Source organism: Rhamphochromis longiceps, linkage group LG8, assembly GCF_057381845.1.
Source record: "Rhamphochromis longiceps isolate RC_006_pf linkage group LG8, R_longiceps_female_GT1.1, whole genome shotgun sequence".
In the NCBI taxonomy this organism is placed as follows: domain Eukaryota; kingdom Metazoa; phylum Chordata; class Actinopteri; order Cichliformes; family Cichlidae; genus Rhamphochromis; species Rhamphochromis longiceps.
The window spans coordinates 12129191-12153021 of record NC_140564.1 but is presented as its reverse complement, the minus strand read 5'-3'; the positions used below and the strand labels follow the sequence as shown (position 1 = coordinate 12153021).

The 23831-nt window shown below is 38.8% G+C and overlaps 2 protein-coding genes across 3 annotated transcripts in view; one reads left to right on the top strand and one right to left on the bottom strand.

Annotated features, from left to right (window-relative positions):
* Positions 1 to 23831, bottom strand: part of slc39a11 (solute carrier family 39, member 11) — a 199712-nt gene that overhangs the window by 5587 nt on the left and 170294 nt on the right. For both annotated transcript variants that reach the window (XM_085415770.1, XM_085415771.1), the window contains exon 6: positions 12482 to 12649. In XM_085415770.1, coding sequence (XP_085271896.1) covers positions 12482 to 12649 — 168 coding nt within the window. The remainder of the gene's footprint in view (positions 1 to 12481; positions 12650 to 23831) is intronic.
* On the top strand, positions 17924 to 20642 carry LOC146663155 (uncharacterized). The gene is made up of 2 exons (XM_085415768.1): positions 17924 to 20402; positions 20504 to 20642. Exon 1 carries the CDS (start codon positions 18011 to 18013, stop codon positions 19997 to 19999), a length of 1989 nt encoding a protein of 662 aa, XP_085271894.1. The 5' UTR covers positions 17924 to 18010; the 3' UTR covers positions 20000 to 20402; positions 20504 to 20642.

The following is a 23831-nucleotide window of genomic DNA, read 5'->3' as shown; positions in this document are numbered from 1 at the left end:
AACCTTCAACTGTGTTTGAATAAAACATAAGCTGTGAGAGTTTCACTGTTTGGAGCTGCTTGTGCAAGGCTAGAGGCACACTAGAAGTTTTCAAAATGAGCTGCTTTAAATACTAAGGAAATTACATCAGCTACTTGGATAACACCTAAATAATCAGGATGAGTTTCAGCATTGACACTGATTATTTGCCAGACTTTTGTCTGCTCTTTTGAATGAAGAATTAGTTTTCTGACAACAGCTGCTGACCTCTCGTCCTGCTTCACAGCTGAAGAGTCCACTGGGCTGGAAGCTTTTCTTCCAAAGCACAGTCCAGAGCTAGCAGGGGAGTGGTAAACACTCACACACCTGTCAGGTTTTATCCCTGAGCCCTATGTTTTACTGTCTTTGCTTGCATCTCGTGGCATTTAAATGCATACCTTGTGGATTGTTAAAATACTGTGGAGGGGAAAAAAAATTCTTGTACCTTCCTGACGTCCTCCACAAATCAAGTCTTAGAAGAAAGGCTGAGTAGGAATAAACTGCACTGTTTTATTTTATTGAGTTTTTTATTTATTCTTCATTGAAATCTTTTGCCGTGCACAGAAAACAATAGGTCACCAACCTCGATCACCATGGAAATTGTGAATCATATGCTATGGCCTTTACAGTCACCATTCTGTGTCAGCTCACACTCTCCACCACTGCCATCGAACACTAAAGGAGGGAATATTTTCTGGAAACACGGCGTTCCTCCCCTCAGTTTAAATTCAGAGAACAGAGTTTTAAATAGAGAAACTATGAGAACGAGCAGTCAAACTGTTCATACAGACAATTTCTCACTCTATGGTGTTACAATCATACTGCTGAAAAACAGTTAAACAAGGAACCTGGACAAAGGCCATAAAGTCACAATATGTTCTTACTGTGCCACAGAGCTTTTGTTAAAAACCAAACCATTACTATGCTCGTTTCCACCTCCATAATTTTATCACTGGACTCTGTTAGAGTGGCTTTGAGTGATCCACAGTTTAATATGACTCCTATTTATCTCTTACTGGCCCTTGGTTCAGCCTTTCGGTTTCCTGCCTCCTTCCTTTAAAGATGCCAACTCTCATTTTAAAAAACCCCAACGTGTCTGCTTTACTTCAATCATTTTTTGAAGTTAATTGGTGACAGAAAAAACGAATTACATTTAAAAAAAGAATAGAAAAAAAATTAAAATGTATTTACATTTTCAAGAAATAATATTATATTTCGAATATATTATTTTTGTTTTTTGCTTTGTTCTTTTAGAATATAATTGAAGAGGTTTTCTAGTGCAGTGAAATTTAGATAAGGGTACGCTTACATACGTTTACTATGATTACACAAACACTATGTAGGAGTAGGTAATGAATAATGGGGGTATTAAATAACTGGATATGTATAACTTGAGCTTATTACATAACATTATACTACAGTATATTTCTCACTATGTAGGCAGCTCATTCTCTTTCTCATGACAGCACTTCCTTTAGAGACACGTTCTGGGTTTAACTTTAAAGAAAGGTGGACGTGAAATGTAAAAATTGGGTCAAATAAAATCAATAAAATGCTATTTATTGCCAATACAAAGGCAGAAGAGTTTTAACCATGGCTTTAAAGATAAGACTTTTTTCATGAAAGTTTGACCTTATTTGACTTTGAAGAAGAGGTCAGAGGTCAAAAGTAATGTGATGTTTAGAATCCTCATATATCATTTCCTAAATGCCTCAATGTTGTCAATACAAACGATGGCAGTAAGAAACATAGCGTCAAATAGCTTTGTGTGGCATTATCAGGTTGACCTTCAGATCAATCTATGGACCTCTAAGGAGAGGTCAGAGGTCAAACGTAACATGATATTTTACATTTTTATGTGTTTGTTTTCTATATGTCAAAAGTACTCACCACATTCAAGCATGATCATTTCTGAGGCTTTTTGTTAAATACTGACCAATAAATCATTACGCTGACCTTAAATATCTTGGTTTCTTGGCTCTCTGCTGATATATCCTTTCTCTTCCTGCTGGAAGTTGGAAATAAACATCCCAGAGTCTCATTCCCTCTCACCCACTGCATTTACACAGATGTGTGTGGAAAGCCATTATGTGCAGCTATGATACATTTGTGCCACATAGTTAGCTTCTTTGTGAGTGGACAGATAGGTGCGAGTCCAATGTTGACTCATTCTGTTCCTTTCTTTAAAAATGTCAAATGTGGCTTCTATATTTGGTTCTAATGGCTCTAAAGATCATTTTCTAGGTGATTTAGTCATTGTGTGCGGTCCGGTTCACTGGAACAGTCTTACCCACATCTGCTTCTCTACTGCTTATTCTTTTCCCTTTCCTGTTGATCTCATGGTAGACCTGACTACAGTGACTTGCTACCCATTTTGCAATACAAAGTGCAGTTTAATTATTCACTTTTAATTCAAGAAATTGATTAAATAGATGTTTTGGACATGGGGTTATACTTTAGGATCACTTATTTGTGTCATCTGATAGCTAAAATTAGTGACTTTAACCTCCTAGGACCTGGTGTCCACATATATGGACATCACATTTTGGGTTGCCTAGACCACAATGCTAAACTTTGCTCTACAAGGACCTGATATCCCACTTACGAGGACATTATACTGCCACTGTTTTATCGAAATTTAAAACGAATGTCTTCATATGTGGATATCAGGCTTTTGTAGAGCAAAATCAGATAAAAAGATAATTCTTTGTTTTTACATTCATCAGGTCCCAGTCAGCACAAATTGCAAAGAGAAATTTAAAATGCATGCCATGAAAGAGTTCGGGTCTCAGGAGGTTAAACCTGATTGGCTGTCCTTTCTAAACAGAAGGTTTTAAGACCAAGCTGGTTGGACACATGTTTACTGTGAGAAAGTGATCTGAAGCCTTAGATTTTAGCTTATGGGGCTAATCGTTCATATGCTAAACTATTTAAAACATTGTAGTATTGTATACATAAGACATATTATACATAAAATAAGGTGCTGTATATTAACATAATATGTAACATAATATGAAAAACTTTAACAGCTTAAACAAACTTCAGTAGAGAACTTTAAAAACTGGACGAGATTGTTAATGTAGCTAGGGTAGCTAGAGCAGCGGTCCCCAACCTTTTTCGAGCCACGGACCGGTTTAATGTCAGACAATATTTTCACGGACCGGAAATAAATACAACAAAATAAAATAAAGGACCAAGAAAAAAACTGTGGTATTTTGTAAATATAATAATAAAGCCAAATTCACTGTGTAATTGTGTAACTTTATTAGCAGCGTCCTCCTGAAATGCACCAACAACATTGACAGTAACATCCTCCTCTCTGCCCCTTAATGCTCTCTGGTCACTATGGTAACGTGTAAATATTTCTTTCAAAGTAAGACACACAAAAAAACAAATATAAAGTACATGAAAATATATAATAAAAAAACCCTGAAAACCATAAATTTCACACCCGAGTCTCAACTATCGTGGCCCGGTACCAAACGACTCACAGACCGGTACCGGTCCGTGGCCCAGGGGTTGGGGTTGCAGTTGTGTATGTTTGTGTGTGTCTGCATTGGCTCAGCAACCAGCTCTATCCAATTCCTACCTAATGTTTTATGCTCTTTTAAGCGACTGTGACAATACTGCTGCTGACAGGCCATTGTCACAGCAGCCGCTTCCTTTCATTGCACCTTCATTTAATCTCCACTCCTCACCCACGGACACACTACTTTTCCCACTGTGCTATTTTTTTTTTTTTTACATTATTTCCCGGTGAGAAGTTTATTCCAATGACATCAAAGTCAAGCTGCGTCTTTTTTTTTTTCTTTCAATCCTCGCCTTTACACGAACAACAAAGCGACATTTCAAATTTGCTATATCCTGCTGCATCACAAAATGCAAACTGCTTGATGAAAACCATGATTTAGTACCTTGTAATACTTAGCATCAAAAGACACACAATTGGTGGCAACTTTTGTATTTAAAGTGACTCCAAAGGCCTGGAAGAAACTAGACAAACAGCGGCCTTGATGAAAGTTCTGTTGTAAAATGCACTGAACTTTAAACGATTGTGCATAACAAATTCTCACATAGTGCCTGAGGGTCTGTATTTACCTCAAACAGGTTTAGAAAGACTATGTTTGAACAAACATTAGTCATCAGCTACTCTCTTCTGATTAGCTTCTTTTTGTTTTTCACTGAATCAGCATATAAACTCAAAACTGCCTCAACTGTTGCTTTGCTAATTTAGGGAGCATGCACATTAACATAGCACTCATTGAATCAGTCTAACATGAGAGCTCTGAGTAACCTTTCTTTAATTTCCTTTTGCTTGGCTGTTCTTTTAATATTAAGTGTCACTCAAACTTAATTGAACATTTTAAAATATAAAAACCTTAAACCAGCACAAACGGTGCAGTCTTTCCCTTTTCTTTTGGCGAGTTACTAAAGTTAACAAAATGTGGAAGTGACTGGAAAAACAGTTACTCATAGCAGCCCATTTATGTGTGAAATGACAGCTGTGCTGATGGAAATACTGAATCTATCATGTGAGAAATTACAGTACAGGCCAACAAAGCATCTTATCTGACATAATCAACAACTAATCTGTTTACAATTACCCATGATGCACACAAGCAGCAAATCCTTATGCCACAGAAGCTTACTATACCAAGAGATGCTTAAAAGTGGCTTTATTTCTTTTTTAAATGATAAATGAATCCTTCAAAAAATTTTGAACCGATTTTATGTTAGCCAATCAGTTAGTCTGGATCTAGATTATAGAGAAAAAAGTAATACAATGTACATACATCCATAATTTATGTCTTTAGAAGAATGCCAACAAATCCTGGATAAATACTGTATATTTACTGTAATTATGGATAATTAATGGATAATTACTGTGCAGACAGAGGAAATCCCAGACCTATGTTTTGATATATATATGTTTTTTTAATTTTGGAAATTTGCATGCTGTGATTATTATTGATTACAGGGACAGCTTATGGCTGTTGAGGCTCTTTATCTCCATTAGTAAAAATGTACTAAAAGCAACATAAGAGTTAACCTTATAGGGAATGTAATCATCCATCCATTCTCTTCCACTTCTCCCGCTGTCTTAGAGCGAGAGGCAGGGTACACCCTGGACAGGTCGCCAGTCTGTCGCAGGGCAAAGACATAGACAACCACTCACATTCACACCTATGGGCAATTTAGAGTTTCCATTTAACGTATCCCCACTAACTGCATGTCATTGGACTGTGGGAGGAAGCTGGAGTACCTGGAGAGAACCCACACAAACACAGTGAGAACATGCAAACTCCACCCAGAAAGACCCCGGCAAGATGGTGGAATTGAACTCAGGACCTTCTTCCTGTGACGCAAGAGTGCTAACCACCGTTAGCACTTAATCCAATTTTCTTTTCCTGGTTGACTTTTTTCCTAACCCAGCTGCTAGTACTAGCAATCAGTGAGCTCCATCCATCACACTAACAGGGAGGAACGCTAATGGTGGCAAGAAAAGGTGGCCATACGTCTCTGACTCAGCCTCTGCTGCGTCTTCAGAGCCTCTTTGAAGATCAGTACACTCCATTTTGCAGCTGCTGTTTGTGTTATTCAAGGAAAGGTTCACGCCGCATACTGATAGCCTCCCTTCCTACAGGTAAAGACGGGCATCAACATGAAAAATAAGTACATTTTTTGCACCGTTGAGAAAGGCACTCAGTGAAAAGCAGATTTTTTTCCACATAAAATGTGACAAATTACTGCTCAGTATTAGAGTTTTATGTAAAATAGTTTTCTTTCATCAGTCTGAATCAAATGATGAGGTTATTATAGCGCAAAGCCTTCAGTGTTTGTAGTCGATGTTAAATTGCATGATTAGTTGGTGAAGAAGCACTTCAAAGAAGCAAACAGGTCCCTCTTATTGCAATTTAGGACTGCAAAATTACCCATAACACCAGTGGGCCTTTTAAACAGGATAAACACTGCTAGTTTATTAAAAATAATAATAAGAATAAAAAAATCTTAAAAGGAGCAAAGTACATATTGCTAGTTTTATGTGCTCTTTCTTTGATGTTATTAATAAAAAAGGTGCTTTTGGCTTCTTTGTTGTAACAAAGTGTTTGTATCTATCCCTGGACTCAAACCAGCAACCTTCTTGTGGACCGTCACATAATTTTTCCAGTGCAGTAAATACTCCACAGCACACTGGTTCCTAATTTTGTGTCTTATGAACCATTTAAGAAACAATCATTTCACACAGAGTTCAACTGGTGACATTATTGTTACAAATAGACAAATAGAAATCAATCAAGCCTGAAGCAGAAAATCATCCAAGCAAGTGAGCTCATTCTTATTAATTACACACTTTAATTTGAGCAAATCATTGCTTGCCCACATCTCAGCGTTCAGCTCACAATTCTATTCTATGTTTCCACATTTTCATATATAAGAACTCTCAAACACAGGACGAGCACAAGGAAGTCACCTGAGACCTTTGGTAACAGGCTGTTATAACCACAGTAAAGAGGTGAAGTAACATTATTCGAGAATTTCTGCTGTGTTTTTATATAAAACTCTCATTTTCAAATCCTTTCAAATCCAAGGTAAGCAATTTTAACATTTAATAGTTAGAGTGGATATCTCATCAAAGGGCAAATATGCATGGACTTTTGAATTATAGTTTATTTATAATTCTGTTGAGGACTTCCAAGACATTAATGTTTTAACTGTGATGAAAGAAATGTATTTTAATAAACCTGTCAGCTCTGCTGTATGATTCCCCAAAGTTGATTTTAAAAAAGCATGTAGCACTGATTGACACTCAGTGCATTTTTACTTTCACTTTAAATATAGATAAAAGAGAGAATATAAATTATTTGATTTACTATTGCTGCCCTACATTTAAAAGAAATAAGCGTTCATTCAAGACACGAAACCACTGACAAATATCTAAACCGATCTGAGTTTTTCCTCAAATACACTTTCAGACTGCAAATGTTCTAATGTTCAAATTCATGTCTGTTCGCTAAACAATTAATATTGTGTCACTTTAAAAATGAAGCAGCAATCTGACAGCAGTTTAATACATAATAGTAAAACCACTAAAGTCAATTTTTCATGTGTCTGCATTACTTATAGATAACATGGAGATACTCACTCAACAAGTTAGAAAGTAAAATCAACTTGCATATTCATCACATGCTCTTTTTTATGTCTCATCCATCCAGAAAGTTGCAATTATGGTAGCCTACTTAGTGAGTTTATTTGCTATGATGTCTCAACCAATATCAGCAAACATGGAAACTGTTTTTGTACTTTGTACTGCCGTTATAATTATAATTTTAAATGTTATATTTGGAAAGTAGTTTGAAAGAAGAACCTAATCTAACATTTGCCTCTATATTGTCAACTCCCGAAGAAGCAGTAAACCTGAAATCAGTGGCACATGTCACATGACCATATATCTATACGTATATTGAGAGAGATACATTATTTAAAAATGAAAAAATAAATAAATAAAGGGCAGGGATAGCTCCATGGGTAGAGTGGTGGCCCCATGATCGGAAGGTCAGGGGTTTGAATCCACTGAACGGCTGAGGTAGCCCTGAGCAAGGTACCGTCCCTACACAGTGCCCATGGGGACTAACACATACACATTACTATTTCAATCTATGTGGATAAAGGTCTTTCTGAAATTTAATATTAGTGGTAGTGTTAGCATTACTAACCAGGAACTGGATCTCTCAAAATAAGAAAAAATGTTTTCTCTAATGATTTTTTCCTTTTTCTTTTTTTTTTTGCTTTAAAACAGACAAACTTATACTGAAATATAAACATGTGAAATACAGTTGGAGATTTACACCACCGGTCAAAATGTTAAAATGCCCCAATTTTTCCAGTTATTTAATGCAATTCAAGTTGTTCCCCCAAACTGCTCCCCCTCAAAAAAAAAATCAGAATTATACAAAAAGGCTTTTTTCAGGGACCGGTAGTGTAAATAAAAATCACTGTTGCGTAAGCTAATTTGAAATGAAGAGTCTAAACACGAGCATGAGCTATTTTGTTTTACAAGCTGTATTCTTTTTGTATTTAGTTTTTGCGTTTTGAGTTCAGTTTGTGGCAAAATAGTTCAGCTCTGGAAGCTTAAAAAGTGCTACGATTACTGGCACTTTATTGTACCCCGCAAGCACCTCACATTCCTCTTCAGCAATGTCACAAGTCAATTAAAATAATAAAGTAAATATGGCCTCTGCTTTTATGAGAAAAACAAAAGGGAATGAGTGCTGGGAGTTAAGATTATTTATGCTGACAACACAAAATTCACAAGCAGATTATAAACAAACAGCAGTTAATTAATAACTGAATTAACTATTACTTAGTTAATTCAGTTACCGACCCTGCTGTTAATTACTTTACCATTCTTTTCTTTTTAAGTATGAACCTTATCTTGACTTAAGTTTTTACATAGTGGCTGATGGGTGGGGGGTGGGGGGGTGGGGGGGGGGACAAAAGGCACACATTTACCGCCGTTTCTCTCTGATGTATGACTGACAGGTTATTAACTTAATTAACTTATTGGACTTGACAAAACTGTGACTTGTTGACCTCTGAGTAGTGTTTAATAGTGCAAGGCCTCTTGCAGAGCAAACCTGTCTATTTGACTGATTTATTTTTTTTCATCATTACTATTCCAACAACTTATTTGAAGCGAGAAAGAAAATCAATATGTACATTCAATGAGCGTTCCGGCTGACGCACTACAAAACAGCCTGAGCTGGGAAACAGGCTTTTGTGTAATGAGCTTTAAAAAAAAAGCTGCATTGTTGGTATTCTGTGGAGCTCAGCAGCAGGTGGGTGAATTGTAAATTCAGAGTGACTATACATACATGGTTTACTGCTACACCTCGTGTAACATTTACAGCTTGCTGGCATCCCTAAACGACTCTCCTGCTCTCTGACACAGACAGACATGCACACTTTATATTGATCATCATATGGTTGTTGTTTAAATGAGTGTCTGATGTATGAACTATTCTTATTTTTTATTTGTATTGATGCACAGTTCACACCACAAACAGACAACCATGAGTTTGGTCTGACAAGGCTGCTGAGTAGTGCATTCACTTCATCTTCTTATGTCTGTGGAGTTTCTTCTGCTACCTCGCAAACAATGGTCTCTACTTCAATACAAAGAGCTGGAAGGGGGGGAACAGTGATTCCACCTTTAGGACAAACACAATTAAGTGTTTTGCCAGTGAACGCATTAATCAATTCTTAGGCAGTGACAATAATGTCTCAATACGAGCTAGAGTAGCAACACAAGTGTATTGAAGTGATATTATCGATCACAAGAGCCATGATTTTCTTTCCTTTTCATTCATTGACATTTTAGTTTTTTGGGTAAGTTAATATAACAACAAAGGGGCCAATAAATTGTACAGCAGTGCATCCTACACCAACTGTTTATTATTCAGTTTAGATGCCGATAGATAAATGAATAAGTGTTATATTGACACAAATGGACCGGGTGCCTCTTCCAAAGTTTACTTACACATGTTCAGAGTGCAACACGTGAGTGGACTGTTAAATCATGTCTGTAAATAGGGATTGTTGGCTCAGTGGACGTGGACTAGCGATTTTTTCTTCTTGATCGAATGTAAAGTATAAACTTTAAATATTTAGCAGAGTTCCTAACAATCGATGCTGAGGTCGTTACAAAAAAGAAAAAACAATACAAAAATGAATACATCAGTGTACTGCACATTATTCTAGCTTTTGTAAAAAGTAATGTAGTTTGTTACTTAATTACCCACTGGTGAAAATATTTCATTACACTACTCCCTATGCTACTGTCATGTTACTCCGTTACGTGAACTGAAATGCACTGTCACAATGCTACCACTTACGAGGTTACAGTCACACACACACCAACACAAATCCCTATACTAAAGAGGGAACACAACATCTTTCTGTTATGCATGAACACAAAACCATAAAGCAAATTTGAGAACAAAACACTTCAAAGTTACCAGAGCCATTCTAGAAACATTTACAGGTAGAAATGGAGGCTGCGGTGTTACAGGCCTGACTGCTTGTCATTGTTACTCAATACAGTAACATAAAGTACTAACGAGTTATTCAATGATCTTCAGCATTGCCTGTTGAAGATCAAATCAAATCAAATCAAAATTTATTTATATAGCACATATTAAAACAACAGTGTTGACCATAGTGCTTCACAGTCAATAAAAACATGAGACAGTTAAAACAAACAATAAAAGAGGACAACAAACAATAGGTAACAACGCAACAAGCTAAAACAGCCAACTAGACAGAATCAAAAGCCAAAGTAAAAAAATAAGTTTTAAGACGTAATTTAAAAGACTGGATAGACTCAGCAGTGCGAATATGAACGGGGAGGTTATTCCAGAGTCTGGGTGCCACGGATGCAAAGGCCCGGTCGCCTCTCGACTTCATTCGAGTCCTAGGTTGTGCTAGGAGCCTGTGGTTGGACGATCTAAGTGCTCTGTTGGGATTGTATGAATGGAGTAAATCAGAAAGATAACTGGGCGCTAAATTATTCAAAATATTAAAAGTGAACAAAAGAATTTTAAAATCTATATGATATTTAACAGGGAGCCAATGTAATTTGGCTAAAATTGGAGTTATGTGTTCATGAATTCTCGTACCTGTTAAAAGACGCGCAGCTGCATTTTGAATTAACTGGAGCCGGCAAAGAGAGGAGTGTTGGAGGCCCGAGTAGAGGGAGTTACAGTAGTCCAAGCTGGATGTAATAAATGCGTGGATAAGCTTTTCAAGGTCCTTTAAAGGAAGGAACGGCTTTGCTTTGGAAATCTGACCAGGTTCTGGTTAGCATACACTCAGCTTTAACATCACCCTGGATTCTTTGCTAGCTTTGTATTTAACACAGAGCTGCATGTAAAAAAAAGATGTTAGCAGCACAGTACAATTACTTTTCAAAGTTTACATTTTCTAGTGTCAGAAGAAAAAGGCACATTTGATGTTTGCTTTTTGTTTTTGTTTTTTTCTTTCTGTCCAATCATCTGACAGATAAATGAAAAAACTTTATAGTGCAGGTAACATGATTGTATATAATGACTGCATTTATTCCAGTAATTCATTATATTACTGTATTAGCTAAAAATGTCATGTGATTACGTTAATCCACTGTGGATGATCACAGTATTGGACAATGATTAATTGTGCTGATAAAGTTTACCACTTAGATTAGCATGCTGCTCTATAGTAATTATTTAGTCATGACCCAAACAACTGAAGAACTTTTCAGTCACTGGCTACACTTAAAAAAAGGCTCAATGGTGCCACTAATACAACAACCAGTGAAGCTGGACTATATGCTGCCATATGCTACTACTAGCAGGCTAATACCATGATACATTAGTATCTTTGTATCATGTCGCCTAAAATTCAAAGTTGGCATGAATGCGACGATCAAGATGTTTCAAATTAAACAGCATTGTTTTTCAACCATCCCGGTGGCATTACAAGTGAAGTCTTCTGAAAGCACGCCAAAATATCCATATCCAATAACTATTTATTTATTTCAGTCTTTACTAAACTGGTGGACTGTTGAAACAACCAAATAATATCGTTGCCATACTGAAAAGTCCAAGTTAAATCAAACTGCCAAATGAATTTTAGACAAAGTTTTCAAGCTGTGTTGACAGCAAGGTCAAGAGCAACATGAACCCAAATTTATTACTGCCCTTAACTATCGTTTATCATTAGCATCATTAGCGGGTGCTTAGTCAGCCCTGTAAAAGTTCTGTGGTGCAACTATTGCTCATGATTTGGGAAAACATTTCATCATCATAATAAAATATTTTTTCATCACTTAGAGTCAACAAGAAAACCTGAGCAGAAGCTTCTAGGTGCTGCGCTGCCTGTTACAGAAAGCTTTGCTTCCAGGTCACAGCTGATGTTGTTCACATACATATTCCTGCAGGCACATATTCATTCAGGAACTCAAACCAGAGCCACAAAAATGACTGTAACAGTCACTCAATGAAAAGCAAAGATTGTATTCTGGGTATTCAATTAAGTTCCAGATCTTAAACAATGTATTGGATGCACAGTTGTAGCAAAAAGAGAAAAACAGACATAGTGCTGGCACGAACTGATAAAGAAGAAGACTGCTTATTTGAATTCAATTTAACACCCCTAGAAAAGAAATAACCGATACATAGTCGTCGTCTTTGTTGTGGAGGGAAAAAAATAACAACCGTTTTGCAGATATAAACCACAATAAAAGCGAAGAGTATTTATCAGTGAGTGCAGGCATTCAGTCTGTTTACATTGATGGAAGGTTATAGCTAAAATGTGTTTTTGCCCCACAACAAAGAAAAACACTCTTAATCATTAAAAAAGAAGCCGTATTGTTTGAATTCAATTTACGTTCCCAAGCAAAACTTCATGTCCTGTGGTTTGTACTCACCCGGGATGTTGTGGATAGTGATGGCTAGGATGAGGAGAAGAACTCGCCGCCAGCTGCTGCCTCTCTGTTCAGCCACTTCCTGTTGTTTACTTCCTGTTTCATGTCCATCCGAGTTGCTCGAAGGAAGTCCTTTCCTTCTCTGGTAGACGTCTCCATTCTCAATTTTATCTGTTTAACAGAGGATAACAAACATTAGACAGCACTTCTTTTTCACCACTCAAAGTACTTTCACACTGCAGGCCACATCCACCCATTAACACAGGATTCATTTGAATTCTATGTGTTTACTGCAAAGCCCTTTAATTACCAGAAACAGATGGACTGATTGGTTTTCAGCCGAGGGTCTAACTACCAACCTCCAGATTGGTGCACCTCCCGAGCCAGAGCTGAACCCAATAGAATTTGGTGGAATTGCAATTATTAAAAGTTTAGCACATAAATAAATAAAAAACTCAGAAGAACTCAAAGAATCCCTTTTTTAAGAAACACCGACATGCACATGCATCTTTCAACCTGCCTACAAGTGTTGCTTCCAAACATGGCTGGGAGACTTGTTTAAGTACTTTTTGACCGCAGGCTGGCTTTAATTGCTTGGTGGATTGCCCCACAGCGCCAGACACCCTTCTCTTTGACTGTGGCTATTCTTGTGACTTTTCCTGAAACAAAAAACTTTGAGGAAACCTTGTCCAGCAATCAGCAAGGCGTGAGGACGTGTAAAAGTAGGAAGGGAGGGTTTCCTCATTAACATTCGGCTTCTTCATTGTTCCCTCTTATTTTTCATTATTCATCCATTTCATAGTGGCAGGGTCGACCGCAGCCCTCATCCTTCCTGATATGGCTTAAATGATACTCCTAATTATGGCATATGGCAGCAGATTTTAACCCTATCTTTGACTACGATCATAAAGAATAGGTAGGGTTGGTAGAGAAGGATTGGGAGTCAGCATTCACAGCTCTTTCTTGATTTCAGTCACACGTTGAAGCCTTGTTTATATAACACTCAGATGGTCGCGTGGATTTACAACAAATCTGCTGTAGAGTTGATCCTTGATTGCAATAGAACAAAGGTGTCAAGAGGTGCATCCTATAAAGACACTCAGAACTACATTAATCAGGCTAATTAAGGTCTTTGAAATGCCAATCAGCGCTTATGTGAGTCTGAATGTCAACGTTTCAAACACAGAATCCTTATAATTGTGACTCACGTGAACATGCACTTAGTTTTCTGTTATTCAACGAAAACTTGCGGTGATGCGCGACACATAGGAAGCAATTACCCACAAGATCAAAGGACAACTTAAATGACAAATGGGTTTATTACAGAGAAGATCATCTGCCTTGGCTGGCTGCTTCAAGCCTGATTAGCACGTCAGTCACCAAATTTGTATTTACAGGCTGACAGATGAAAAGTAAAACTTTCATTAAAAGAAAAATGCTCAGGATTTGTCGCATATCAGTCCAATTACCAGCAATACAACATCTGTCAGTGTCATAAACCAAAGTTAATGGCCCAAGACAATTTAATTTGCACAAAACTCCTGATGAAGGTTACGCAGACGGAGCAAATTACATTATGTTGTTATAAAAAAACCAAAATAAGCCCAAAATGGACAGACGCTTTAACTGCCATAAATGTAAATTATGTCAGTTTGTTTAATTTATTGTGTTCATTTATGTTATTTATTTTCTTTATTTATTGTTCCTTTTGGGGTAGGAACTAAGGTTCATTCTGTGTTGCACACAGGCCTTTTTAAGTGACGTAAAGGGAAGTAAAAAGCATGTGCAAGAAGCTAAGTTAATAAGTTAACTAAGGCAGAAGAAGGAATAAATAAGCAGTTTAAAGTAAAAGAAAGCTGCAAAGAAGAAGAAATTGGGAATTATTTTTGTTAAGTTTTGTTCCTGAAGCGGACTCATTCCCTCACGGTTACGTGCAGCCAGCGAGGTACGTTAACTGTGTTTGTTTATCGTGTATTTGTTAACTTGGGTTTAAATGTTTATTTGTAATATTTATGTTGGTCATTCTGTACTTTTATGTAACAACAGTTTGACGGTGGATTTTATGGTGTTTCTGAGGAGAAGTGTGACAGAAGAATAAATCCATCTGTGAATGAAGAACCGTGGTGTCGTGTATTAACTGGAGGGAGTGATAGTCAAACTCGGACCTGCCCAGACTCGCCCTATCAGCGCAAATTCGACAGCTCATCAAGACGGGAACACAGATAAGCCACTGTTTAGGACACACAGGTTCATAAGGTTTTCATGAAGAAGTCTATAAGCCAGACTCTAAAGTTTTTGGTCTGAAAAGTAACACAAGAGTTGGAAACTAAAAGGAACTGTGTATAGCCTGGCAGCCACGCTGTTTCACGTATATGAATGTGCATTTACGTAAGAGATGTAAATTCATGTTCAGCTGAATAATTATAGTTGGCTCTGAAAGGGCAGAAGTAAACTTTGTACATTTTGACAGAAATTCAGTTTGTATTTATGGTTCAGTGTCTTTTAAGAACTCTGTTAAGTGTACTTACTGTGTAATATTCTACATGTATGGGCTAATTTGAATGAGAGTGACTTCATTTAGTTAAGCTCATTCTTTCAGTATTCACAAATGTTGTTGCAGCTTGCTCTTCTATGCTGCCTGTGTATATCTGTGTCTAAATAATCAAAATGTCACATACAAGTAAAGAAGCTCAGGGTGCAGTAGCTGCTCCGGAAGAAGAGACTGAGTTAGAACAGACAGGTGAATCAAATATCGGGCAAAATATAGCACCACCTGAAGAGCCTCGTAGAAGTGAAAGAGCCCGAACATTAACAGAAAAAGGAAAAGAGTTTCAGAAAGAGCAAATCAAAGGGCTATTGCTTCGCTTTGACAGCAAATATGAACGATGGAAAGCTCTGATTAAGGTAGCTAAAAGATCTGTATTAAAACAGGATCCTAGTGACATCCTACAAGAACACATCACCAGTATTCAAAGGGAATTATCTGAGTTGAACATTGCTTATGATGATTACAGAAGAATTGATCAACCAGCCCATGACATGCGTCGCAAGATGGATAACTGCATCTCGATCACAAAGACTGTAGTACAAAATGCTCAATCTGAAATGCAGGGAACAGCGGAGGAGTTGATTTGGCCAGATGATAGTTCTGTATTCTCATCGTCAGCCTCCAGTGTTTCACTTCCTGCCTCTAATGGTTCTAAAGCTTCTTCTATTCACTCAAACGTATCTTCACTTAGAAGACAAGAAGCTGCTGCCGAGTATGCAGCTACACAGGCTGTACTGCCACAGGCTGTACTGCAGATTATGGCTGAACAAGAGGGCCACGAAGAGAAACTGCAAAACCTTGAAGCTGAAGAGAGGTTGATCATTGCAGACCAAGAAGCAGCAGCATTAGCTCGTCGTCTTGAAGGAGAAAGGGAAGAAACTGAACGTAGGCTAGAAAGAGAGAAACAAGAGGCTGCTCTCTTAAAGAAACAGCAAGAAGAGAATGCTGCAAGAAGAAGGTCTGTAGAAAACCTAAAGAGAGAACTTGAGCGTTTGGAAAATTTGAAAAGGCTGAATGCAGCCAAAGCAAGGCTTCAAGTATATGATGAGAGTGAGCTCAGTCCAGCCCAAGGGAATGCTGCACAGAGCCTGGATCTACATAAGGTTATGCAGCCACTCAATCAGGTGACAACTGAGGACCAGCACTCACAACCACCAAAGGATGCAGTGCTAACACATGTGCTCCACGATAGCACAGGAGAGCTCGTGAAGGTCTTAGCTGAGGCTATATCAGCAAATAGGCTACCCATTCCAGAGCCCACAGTTTTTAGTGGTGATCCACTCAAGTTTAATCATTGGAAGTCATCCTTCCAAACTCTTATTGAAAAGAAAAACATTCCAAGCTCGGAGAAAATATTCTTCCTCCAGAAATATGTTGGAGGAGCAGCTAGAGAGGCATTAGAAGGTTATTTTCTGATTGGTGCATATGTTGCTGCATGGGAACTCCTCAATGAGCGATACGGCCAGCCTTTTATGATTGCCAAAGCCTGCCGAGACAAATTACATGCCTGGCCAAAGATAGCATCAAGAGAGAGCGCTGACTTAAGGAAATTTGTGGACTTTTTACGCAGTTGTGAATGTGCCATGGCTCACAATGAGAGTCTGCGTATTCTTGATGATGGCGATGAAAACCAAAAACTGACAGCCAAGTTGCCTGATTGGTTAAGCAGCAGATGGAACCGAAAAGCCACACAGTATCAGCTGGAGCATGGAAGGTTCCCAGATTTCAAGTATTTCGTAACTTTCCTGACTTTGGAGGCTAGTATTGCTTGTAACCCTGTTACATCTTACTATGCTTTGCGGCAAGGGGAGCCAGAAAGGACAAGATCTAAACCTCAGAATGTAGTGACCTCTAAGAACCAAGCAGCAAATGCAAGGATTTTTACAACTAACACCACTGAGAAGAGCATAAGCACATGTATGTTTTGTAAGAAAACAGGGCATGTCTTGCACAAGTGCCGTAGACTAACTGCAAGGCCAGTTGCTGACAGAGTGAAGTTCATACAAGGTGAGAAACTGTGCTTTGGCTGTTTGAGTCCTGGCCATCAATCCAAGCATTGCAGCAACCGGATGGTCTGCGACACCTGCTCAAAGCGCCACCCCACATGCTTACATGAGGGTCGCTCAAAGCAAAAGGAAAATGACGAGACAAGTTGCAGTAAAGAAAGAAAGCCACAATCGCCGCAAGACACCACTCACGAAACCACATCCAATAGAGTTGTGCATGATGGTAACAGTGCTCAGACTTCAGCAATAGTTCCTGTTTATGCATCAATGCCAAGTGATTCAAACAAAGAAGTCCTTGTCTATGCTCTGTTAGATTCACAAAGTGATTCTTCATTCATTCTTGAAGAAGTGGTAGATGCTCTTGATGTTAATGCAGAGCCAGTCAAGTTGAAGCTGTCTACAATGTCTTCCAAGGAGACAATTGTACCATGCAAAAGACTCAAAGGTCTACAAATAAGAGGGTTATCTTCTTCTAAGAAGATCACAGTGCCAACGGTCTACACTCGTGAATTCATACCTGCCAATCGTACACACATTCCAACACCAGAGACTGCAAAGGCATGGCCTCATTTAGAGCATCTTGCGGAACACATTGCCCCGCCGAAGAAATGTGAAATCGGTCTTCTTATCGGGTATAACTGTCCACAAGCACTAATGCCTAGAGAAGTTGTATGTGGTGAGGACAACCAGCCCTTCGCACAGAAAACTGACGTAGGCTGGAGCATAGTGAGCTATGGTGATCCAGGTGAACACTACAGTGATGCAATAGGAGTAAGTCACCGCATCATTGTAAAGCAAGTGACCCCTGAACCCAAAGTAACAAGTAAGTTGAAGAGCGAAGTTCATTATGTTTGCAAAACAAGAATTAAGGAGATGACTACTCCAGAAGACATACTTAAGGTGCTGGAATCTGACTTCAGTGAAAGGCTTGGAGAAGAGACAAATCTCTCGCAAGAAGATCTCCGGTTTTTGACTAAAATGAAAGAAGAAATTAAGCACAAAGAAGACGGACATCTTGAAATGCCTCTGCCTTTTAAACAGAGCAGGCCAGAGCTACCAAATAACAAGCCAAGTGCTGTTCAACGCCTCATGTGCTTGGAAAAGAAGCTCAAGAGAGACCAGAAATATCGGAGAGACTACATGAACTTCATGGAAGACATTATCAGTCGTGGTGAAGCAGAAAAGGTCCCAGAAAAAGAGCTTGATAAACGATCAGCTTGGTATATTCCCCACCATGGCGTATACCACCCTCAAAAGCCAGAGAAACTGCGAGTGGTCTTTGATTGCTCGGCAAGATTTCAAGACATGTCATTGAATGACTACCTTCTTACAGGGCCAGAGCTCACAAACACCTTGGTGGGAGTTCTTTGTAGATTTCGAAAGGGCCCAGTCGCTATTATGTGTGATGTGGAACGAATGTTTCATCAATTCCATGTAAAGCCTGAAGACCAAGACTACTTGAGGTTCTTATGGTGGGAGAATGGTGATCTTGAGTCTCCGCCATCAGTTTTTCGGATGAAAGTCCATTTGTTTGGAGCAGCTTCCTCACCTGGCTGTGCCAATTTTGGACTTAAACATCTAGCCACAGAAGGTCAAGATCGATTTAACCAAAGCACTGTCAAGTTCATCCGAAGAAATTTTTATGTTGATGATGGACTGGTGAGTGTAAGGTCTGATGCTGAGGCAATCAAGCTGATCAAGGAAGCAAGAGAGCTTTGCAGCACAGGCAAGCTTAGACTACACAAGTTCATTTCCAACAGCAAGAAGGTATTGGAGTCAATACCAAAGGAAGAGTGTGCAGACAGTGTCAAAGAACTGGACATAGATTTAGGGGAGCCACTCCTAGAAAGAGCACTGGGCGTGCAATGGTGCGTATCCTCTGATGACTTTCAGTTCAGAGTAACTGTCAAGAAACACCCAATGACGAGAAGGGGAGTGCTATCCACAGTAGCTTCCATCTACGATCCTTTGGGTTTCGTAGCACCGTTTGTTTTGCGTGGGAAGTTGATCTTGCAACAGTTGAGTCGAGAGAAAGCTAGTTGGGATGAACCACTTTCAGAGGAGTGCAGATCACAGTGGCAGTCATGGTTACAAGATCTCCATAACTTGTGTCAAGTAAAGATTAAGAGGTGCTACATACCAGCAAGCTTCATAGATGTCAAGCAGTACGAGTTACATCACTTCTCAGATGCTAGCTTCACAGGTTATGGGGAGTGCACTTATCTAAGAGCAGTGGACTCTAATGGCAGCGTACACTGCTCACTTGTCATGGGGAAAGCACGTGTTGCCCCCACTAAGGTCACAACAGTTCCAAGGCTTGAGTTGTCTGCAGCAGTGGTTGCTGCGAAGATGGGTGCCATCTTAAAACATGAGCTCGAAATAGACAACCTTAAGGAATATTATTGGACTGATTCAAAGGTTGTTCTCGGGTACATTAATAATGATGCCAGACGCTTTCATGTTTTCGTGGCAAATAGGATCCAGAGAATCAAAGCCACCACAGATGTCAACCAGTGGTATCATGTGCAGTCCGAAGACAATCCGGCGGACCATGCTTCGAGAGGGTTATCGGCAGATCGGCTCGTTGCTTCAAATTGGTTCACTGGCCCAGACTTTCTGTGGGAAAGGGAGCTACCCACAAGAGATGCTAAGGTGGGAGAGGTTAGTGATACTGATCCAGAACTTCGAAGGGCTCAGGTGCTCAACACCAGCGCAAGGATAAATAGAACATTGTTGGACCGCCTGACTAAGTTTTCTGACTGGAAAAGAGTTGTTAAGGCTATTGCTTGTCTTAAACGTCATGCTAAGCAAGTTAAGGGTCTTAGTCCCAAACTCAATGGAAGTACAAGTGTTGAGGAAAGACAACAAGCTGAACTTTTCCTAATCAGATTGGTCCAAACAGAAGTATTCAGCAGTGAAATCAAGAATTTACAGCAATCCAAGGACGTAAAATCCAAAGACAAATAATAAGCATGTGTTAAACTAAATGCTTATAACTTGAAGATGCAAATCTGTGAAGAAATCTCAAGTTGAGATTTGGTGGGAGTTTAACTGCCATAAATGTAAATTATGTCAGTTTGTTTAATTTATTGTGTTCATTTATGTTATTTATTTTCTTTATTTATTGTTCCTTTTGGGGTAGGAACTAAGGTTCATTCTGTGTTGCACACAGGCCTTTTTAAGTGACGTAAAGGGAAGTAAAAAGCATGTGCAAGAAGCTAAGTTAATAAGTTAACTAAGGCAGAAGAAGGAATAAATAAGCAGTTTAAAGTAAAAGAAAGCTGCAAAGAAGAAGAAATTGGGAATTATTTTTGTTAAGTTTTGTTCCTGAAGCGGACTCATTCCCTCACGGTTACGTGCAGCCAGCGAGGTATGTTAACTGTGTTTGTTTATCGCGTATTTGTTAACTTGGGTTTAAATGTTTATTTGTAATATTTATGTTGGTCATTCTGTACTTTTATGTAATAACAGTTTGACGGTGGATTTTATGGTGTTTCTGAGGAGAAGTGTGACAGAAGAATAAATCCATCTGTGAATGAAGAACCGTGGTGTCATGTATTAACTGGAGGGAGTGATAGACGCCATCAAACAGCTGAAAAATGTTGGGTACAGCATGAACATAATGATGATTAGCTGACTAAATGGTGCAATGCTTTTAATATTTTATAGGTTTCCAATCAAAGGAGACTGTCTAGAAGCAGAGGCGCTGTAGATGCACTAGGAATGGTTTAAATTACCAAAACCCCTCCCTGCTCTTCTCGTGAAATGCCATGAGAGATGCCCTCGAGTGGATAATTCAGTTTGCAGTGTTTAGTCTCGGCCGCCCTCCCCATCCCTGCATCGGTCTCTTTTTTTTTTCACCTACATTGCTGAACACAAGCAATTGACCTCTATTAATGTGTTCCAAGTGTCTTGTTCTTACTATGTAGGGGGCTGTAAATTGCAATTATTGGTGAGTAAAGGTCAAACAATCTGGACTTTAGCTTGCAGTGCACTCTCTGTAACAACCTCAGCCAAGCAGAAGGGAAATTCGCTGTGTATTTCTCACCCATTTAACTTCCCAAACTATTTGACTACTGGAAATTTTCATGATTTAAAAAAAACATTTTTTAGCTGAACACAAATACCCAAATATGCACAAGTGCCACAAGATAATTGTCTTAATAAAGATAATCTTCTCTTCTACTCTAAATGTTATGATTCAATACATATATGTATATTAGACAGGGTGTATACTCTGAAAGTTTCTACTCAAGTCTTTTTTCTTTTTCTGCTCCTTGTTAAACACAACTATGTCTGGTTTGTTGGCCAGAAGCTGCTTCTCTCAATCGCATCTATAAAAAAATAACTCAAATACCAAAAATCCACTTTGGACACTAAATAAGCCATTTCTAGTTTTGTCCTTAGTTGAGATACTTCCTTGATGTGTGTGGCCAAACTTTTGACTGTGTGTGTATTTAATTAATTAAACTTCACACAAAAAGAAAGATATGAGTAAACCTATTAGGGTTGGTAGTGGCGAACATGAATGAATACATGGTTACGGATGTGACTGGCATTCGAACCCCTAAATTTGCTAGTAGCTGCTTTCATCAGCCCTCTGATTGCCATTCATGGCCTTGATACTGATAGGGCTCACTGTCTTTAATAAAATATTTAACCAGAACCTATTCTGACCAACATAATCACTCTTTGTATCAGTCTTTTAGCTCATTTGGTCTACCAAAGAAGAAACCATGAAATGACCCTTTGTACGTTCAATAGGGATCCTGTCAGATTGTACCCTTTTAAAATTTAGCTATTTACAGTTTGAGACAGAGTTAAAAAAAAAAGAAAAAAGAATGAGGCAGGTGGAAGAATACATCGTGGATAAATATCTCTCAAGGTTACTTGCTAACTAAGGGCATAAAGGTGCCTGGTGACTGAGAGTATGCAGATATACTTTTCATCAGTATTCCCTTAGAAAGGACTGTTCTCCACAAGGACACACACGTTGACCTGCCATTATTGGACTTGAATGAAGTGAAAATAAAAAGACTCGCTGCTCCACAGAAATGCCTGCTGTCCTAGTAAAAAAAACAACAAAAAAAACCACCAACCAACCACGAAATGCAGTTTATTTTGTGAACATTTCACTTTTTCAAGATTGTACACAAAAAGCCTGTAGCAGCAGAGGCAGTTGTTTCCTGAAGGCCAAAACTTTGAATACTATTGCAGCCACAAAAGGATTCATAAAGAAAGCAAATACAGCACTGAAAATCTGACCTGATTATAGCCATAGTAAACGAATGTTCAGTCATCATTACAGATGTTGTAAAAGTCTATAAATCATCACAGTTTTTAGACTTGTTGCTTGCACAGCTAACAAGTAGACAGGGGGCGCCATTTTTGCATGATGATGCTAAAGAAACTTTCACGCCTGATTTGAACTGTGAAGCAAATTTGTCATTCCGCCTTAAATCCATCAAGCCTTCTTCATGAACATCTCCGATTTCCAAAAACATTTATGGTAGGAAACTTTGAACATAATAATGGCTGCTATAAAATCTCCATATACCATACTGATATCCATCCATCCTCTTCCACTTATCCTTATCAGGATAAGTGGAAGGGCTGGATACACAATACACAGCTAAAATTTCACAGCACTGATTCTATATGTTCAAACTGTACCATAAAGGTTTTTGCCAAGTTGGAGATAGTGAAGCAGGAAATGTTCTAAAAATTGGCTGTTTAGCCACCAGTGCTGTCCATCAGCCTCCTATTGCTGCAAATGTATGTACTCCATCGTATAAATGTGAAAATCCTCGGTGAGTTACTTCTCGAGTTACCACATTCACAAGATTTTCAGAAAACTTGAGCAAGATTCAAACTCATCCAAGATTTTTGGTAGATGCACACCTATGATACCACAGATGTTACGGTATCCGTTTGAAAATTTCACATCACCTTGTTCTCGTGTTCACAAAAGTTGGGTGTCCAAACTGTCTGCCCACGTGCCTGCTACCCCGTGTGGTGACAACAACAGCATCATAAAACAACACAATAATAAAAATTAGATAGTACTTATCGATGCTATACATCTGCAAATACTGACATTTATATAAACAGCTATGGCTAGAAAGGAAAAACCTCCTTCTCTCCCGTGGAGTCCCAGAAAGTAATACAATATTCCAGGAATGTTACGTTTTGGGTCTCCTGTTTGTCATTCAGGCAGCAGATCTGAGACTACTTGGCTTGGGCACATGTTGTGTGACAGAATCCTGAGACTGAGAAAAAAAGAGAGACTACACGGTTTGTCACAGTTTTCATCCGGAGGTAGGAAGAGTTGCCTCCTGTTGCTGTAGCAGCAGATGAGTCAGGACGTGACGGTGCCACTGCCTCATCTGCTGCTCCATGCCAAGTTAATGAAGAGTGTGGGTCTTCAAGGAGCAAGCTGGGTTAGCTAAGTGGCTTTCAAAGATTTTGGTCACACCCGTTATGGCAACAAGTATTTCTGAGGCGCAACTTAGCACAGCATAACATGTCACTGTAGTCAAGTCATTCCAAAACATATCTGCTGTTCTCATCATTCGAGGACAGGAGGGGAGACGGGAGAGAGGATGACTGAGATGAGAAAACAAAAACAGCTGTTTGGAGAGGTGAGGGAGAGGAGCGTATCAGATCGATAAGATACACAATTTGACAGCAACTGTTTGTCAAATCTGTGGCATTTCAAAAGAAGCCTCAATTTGCAGAAGTGAACAAAGCACCGGCACCTCACATTGAAGGTCTTAGTTTTTCCTCGGGGGTTTTGATC

Coding starts and splice junctions, on each gene's coding strand:
- LOC146663155 (XM_085415768.1), top strand. CDS start 18,011: ATGAAAGAAGAAATTAAGCACAAAGAAGACGGACATCTTGAAATGCCT.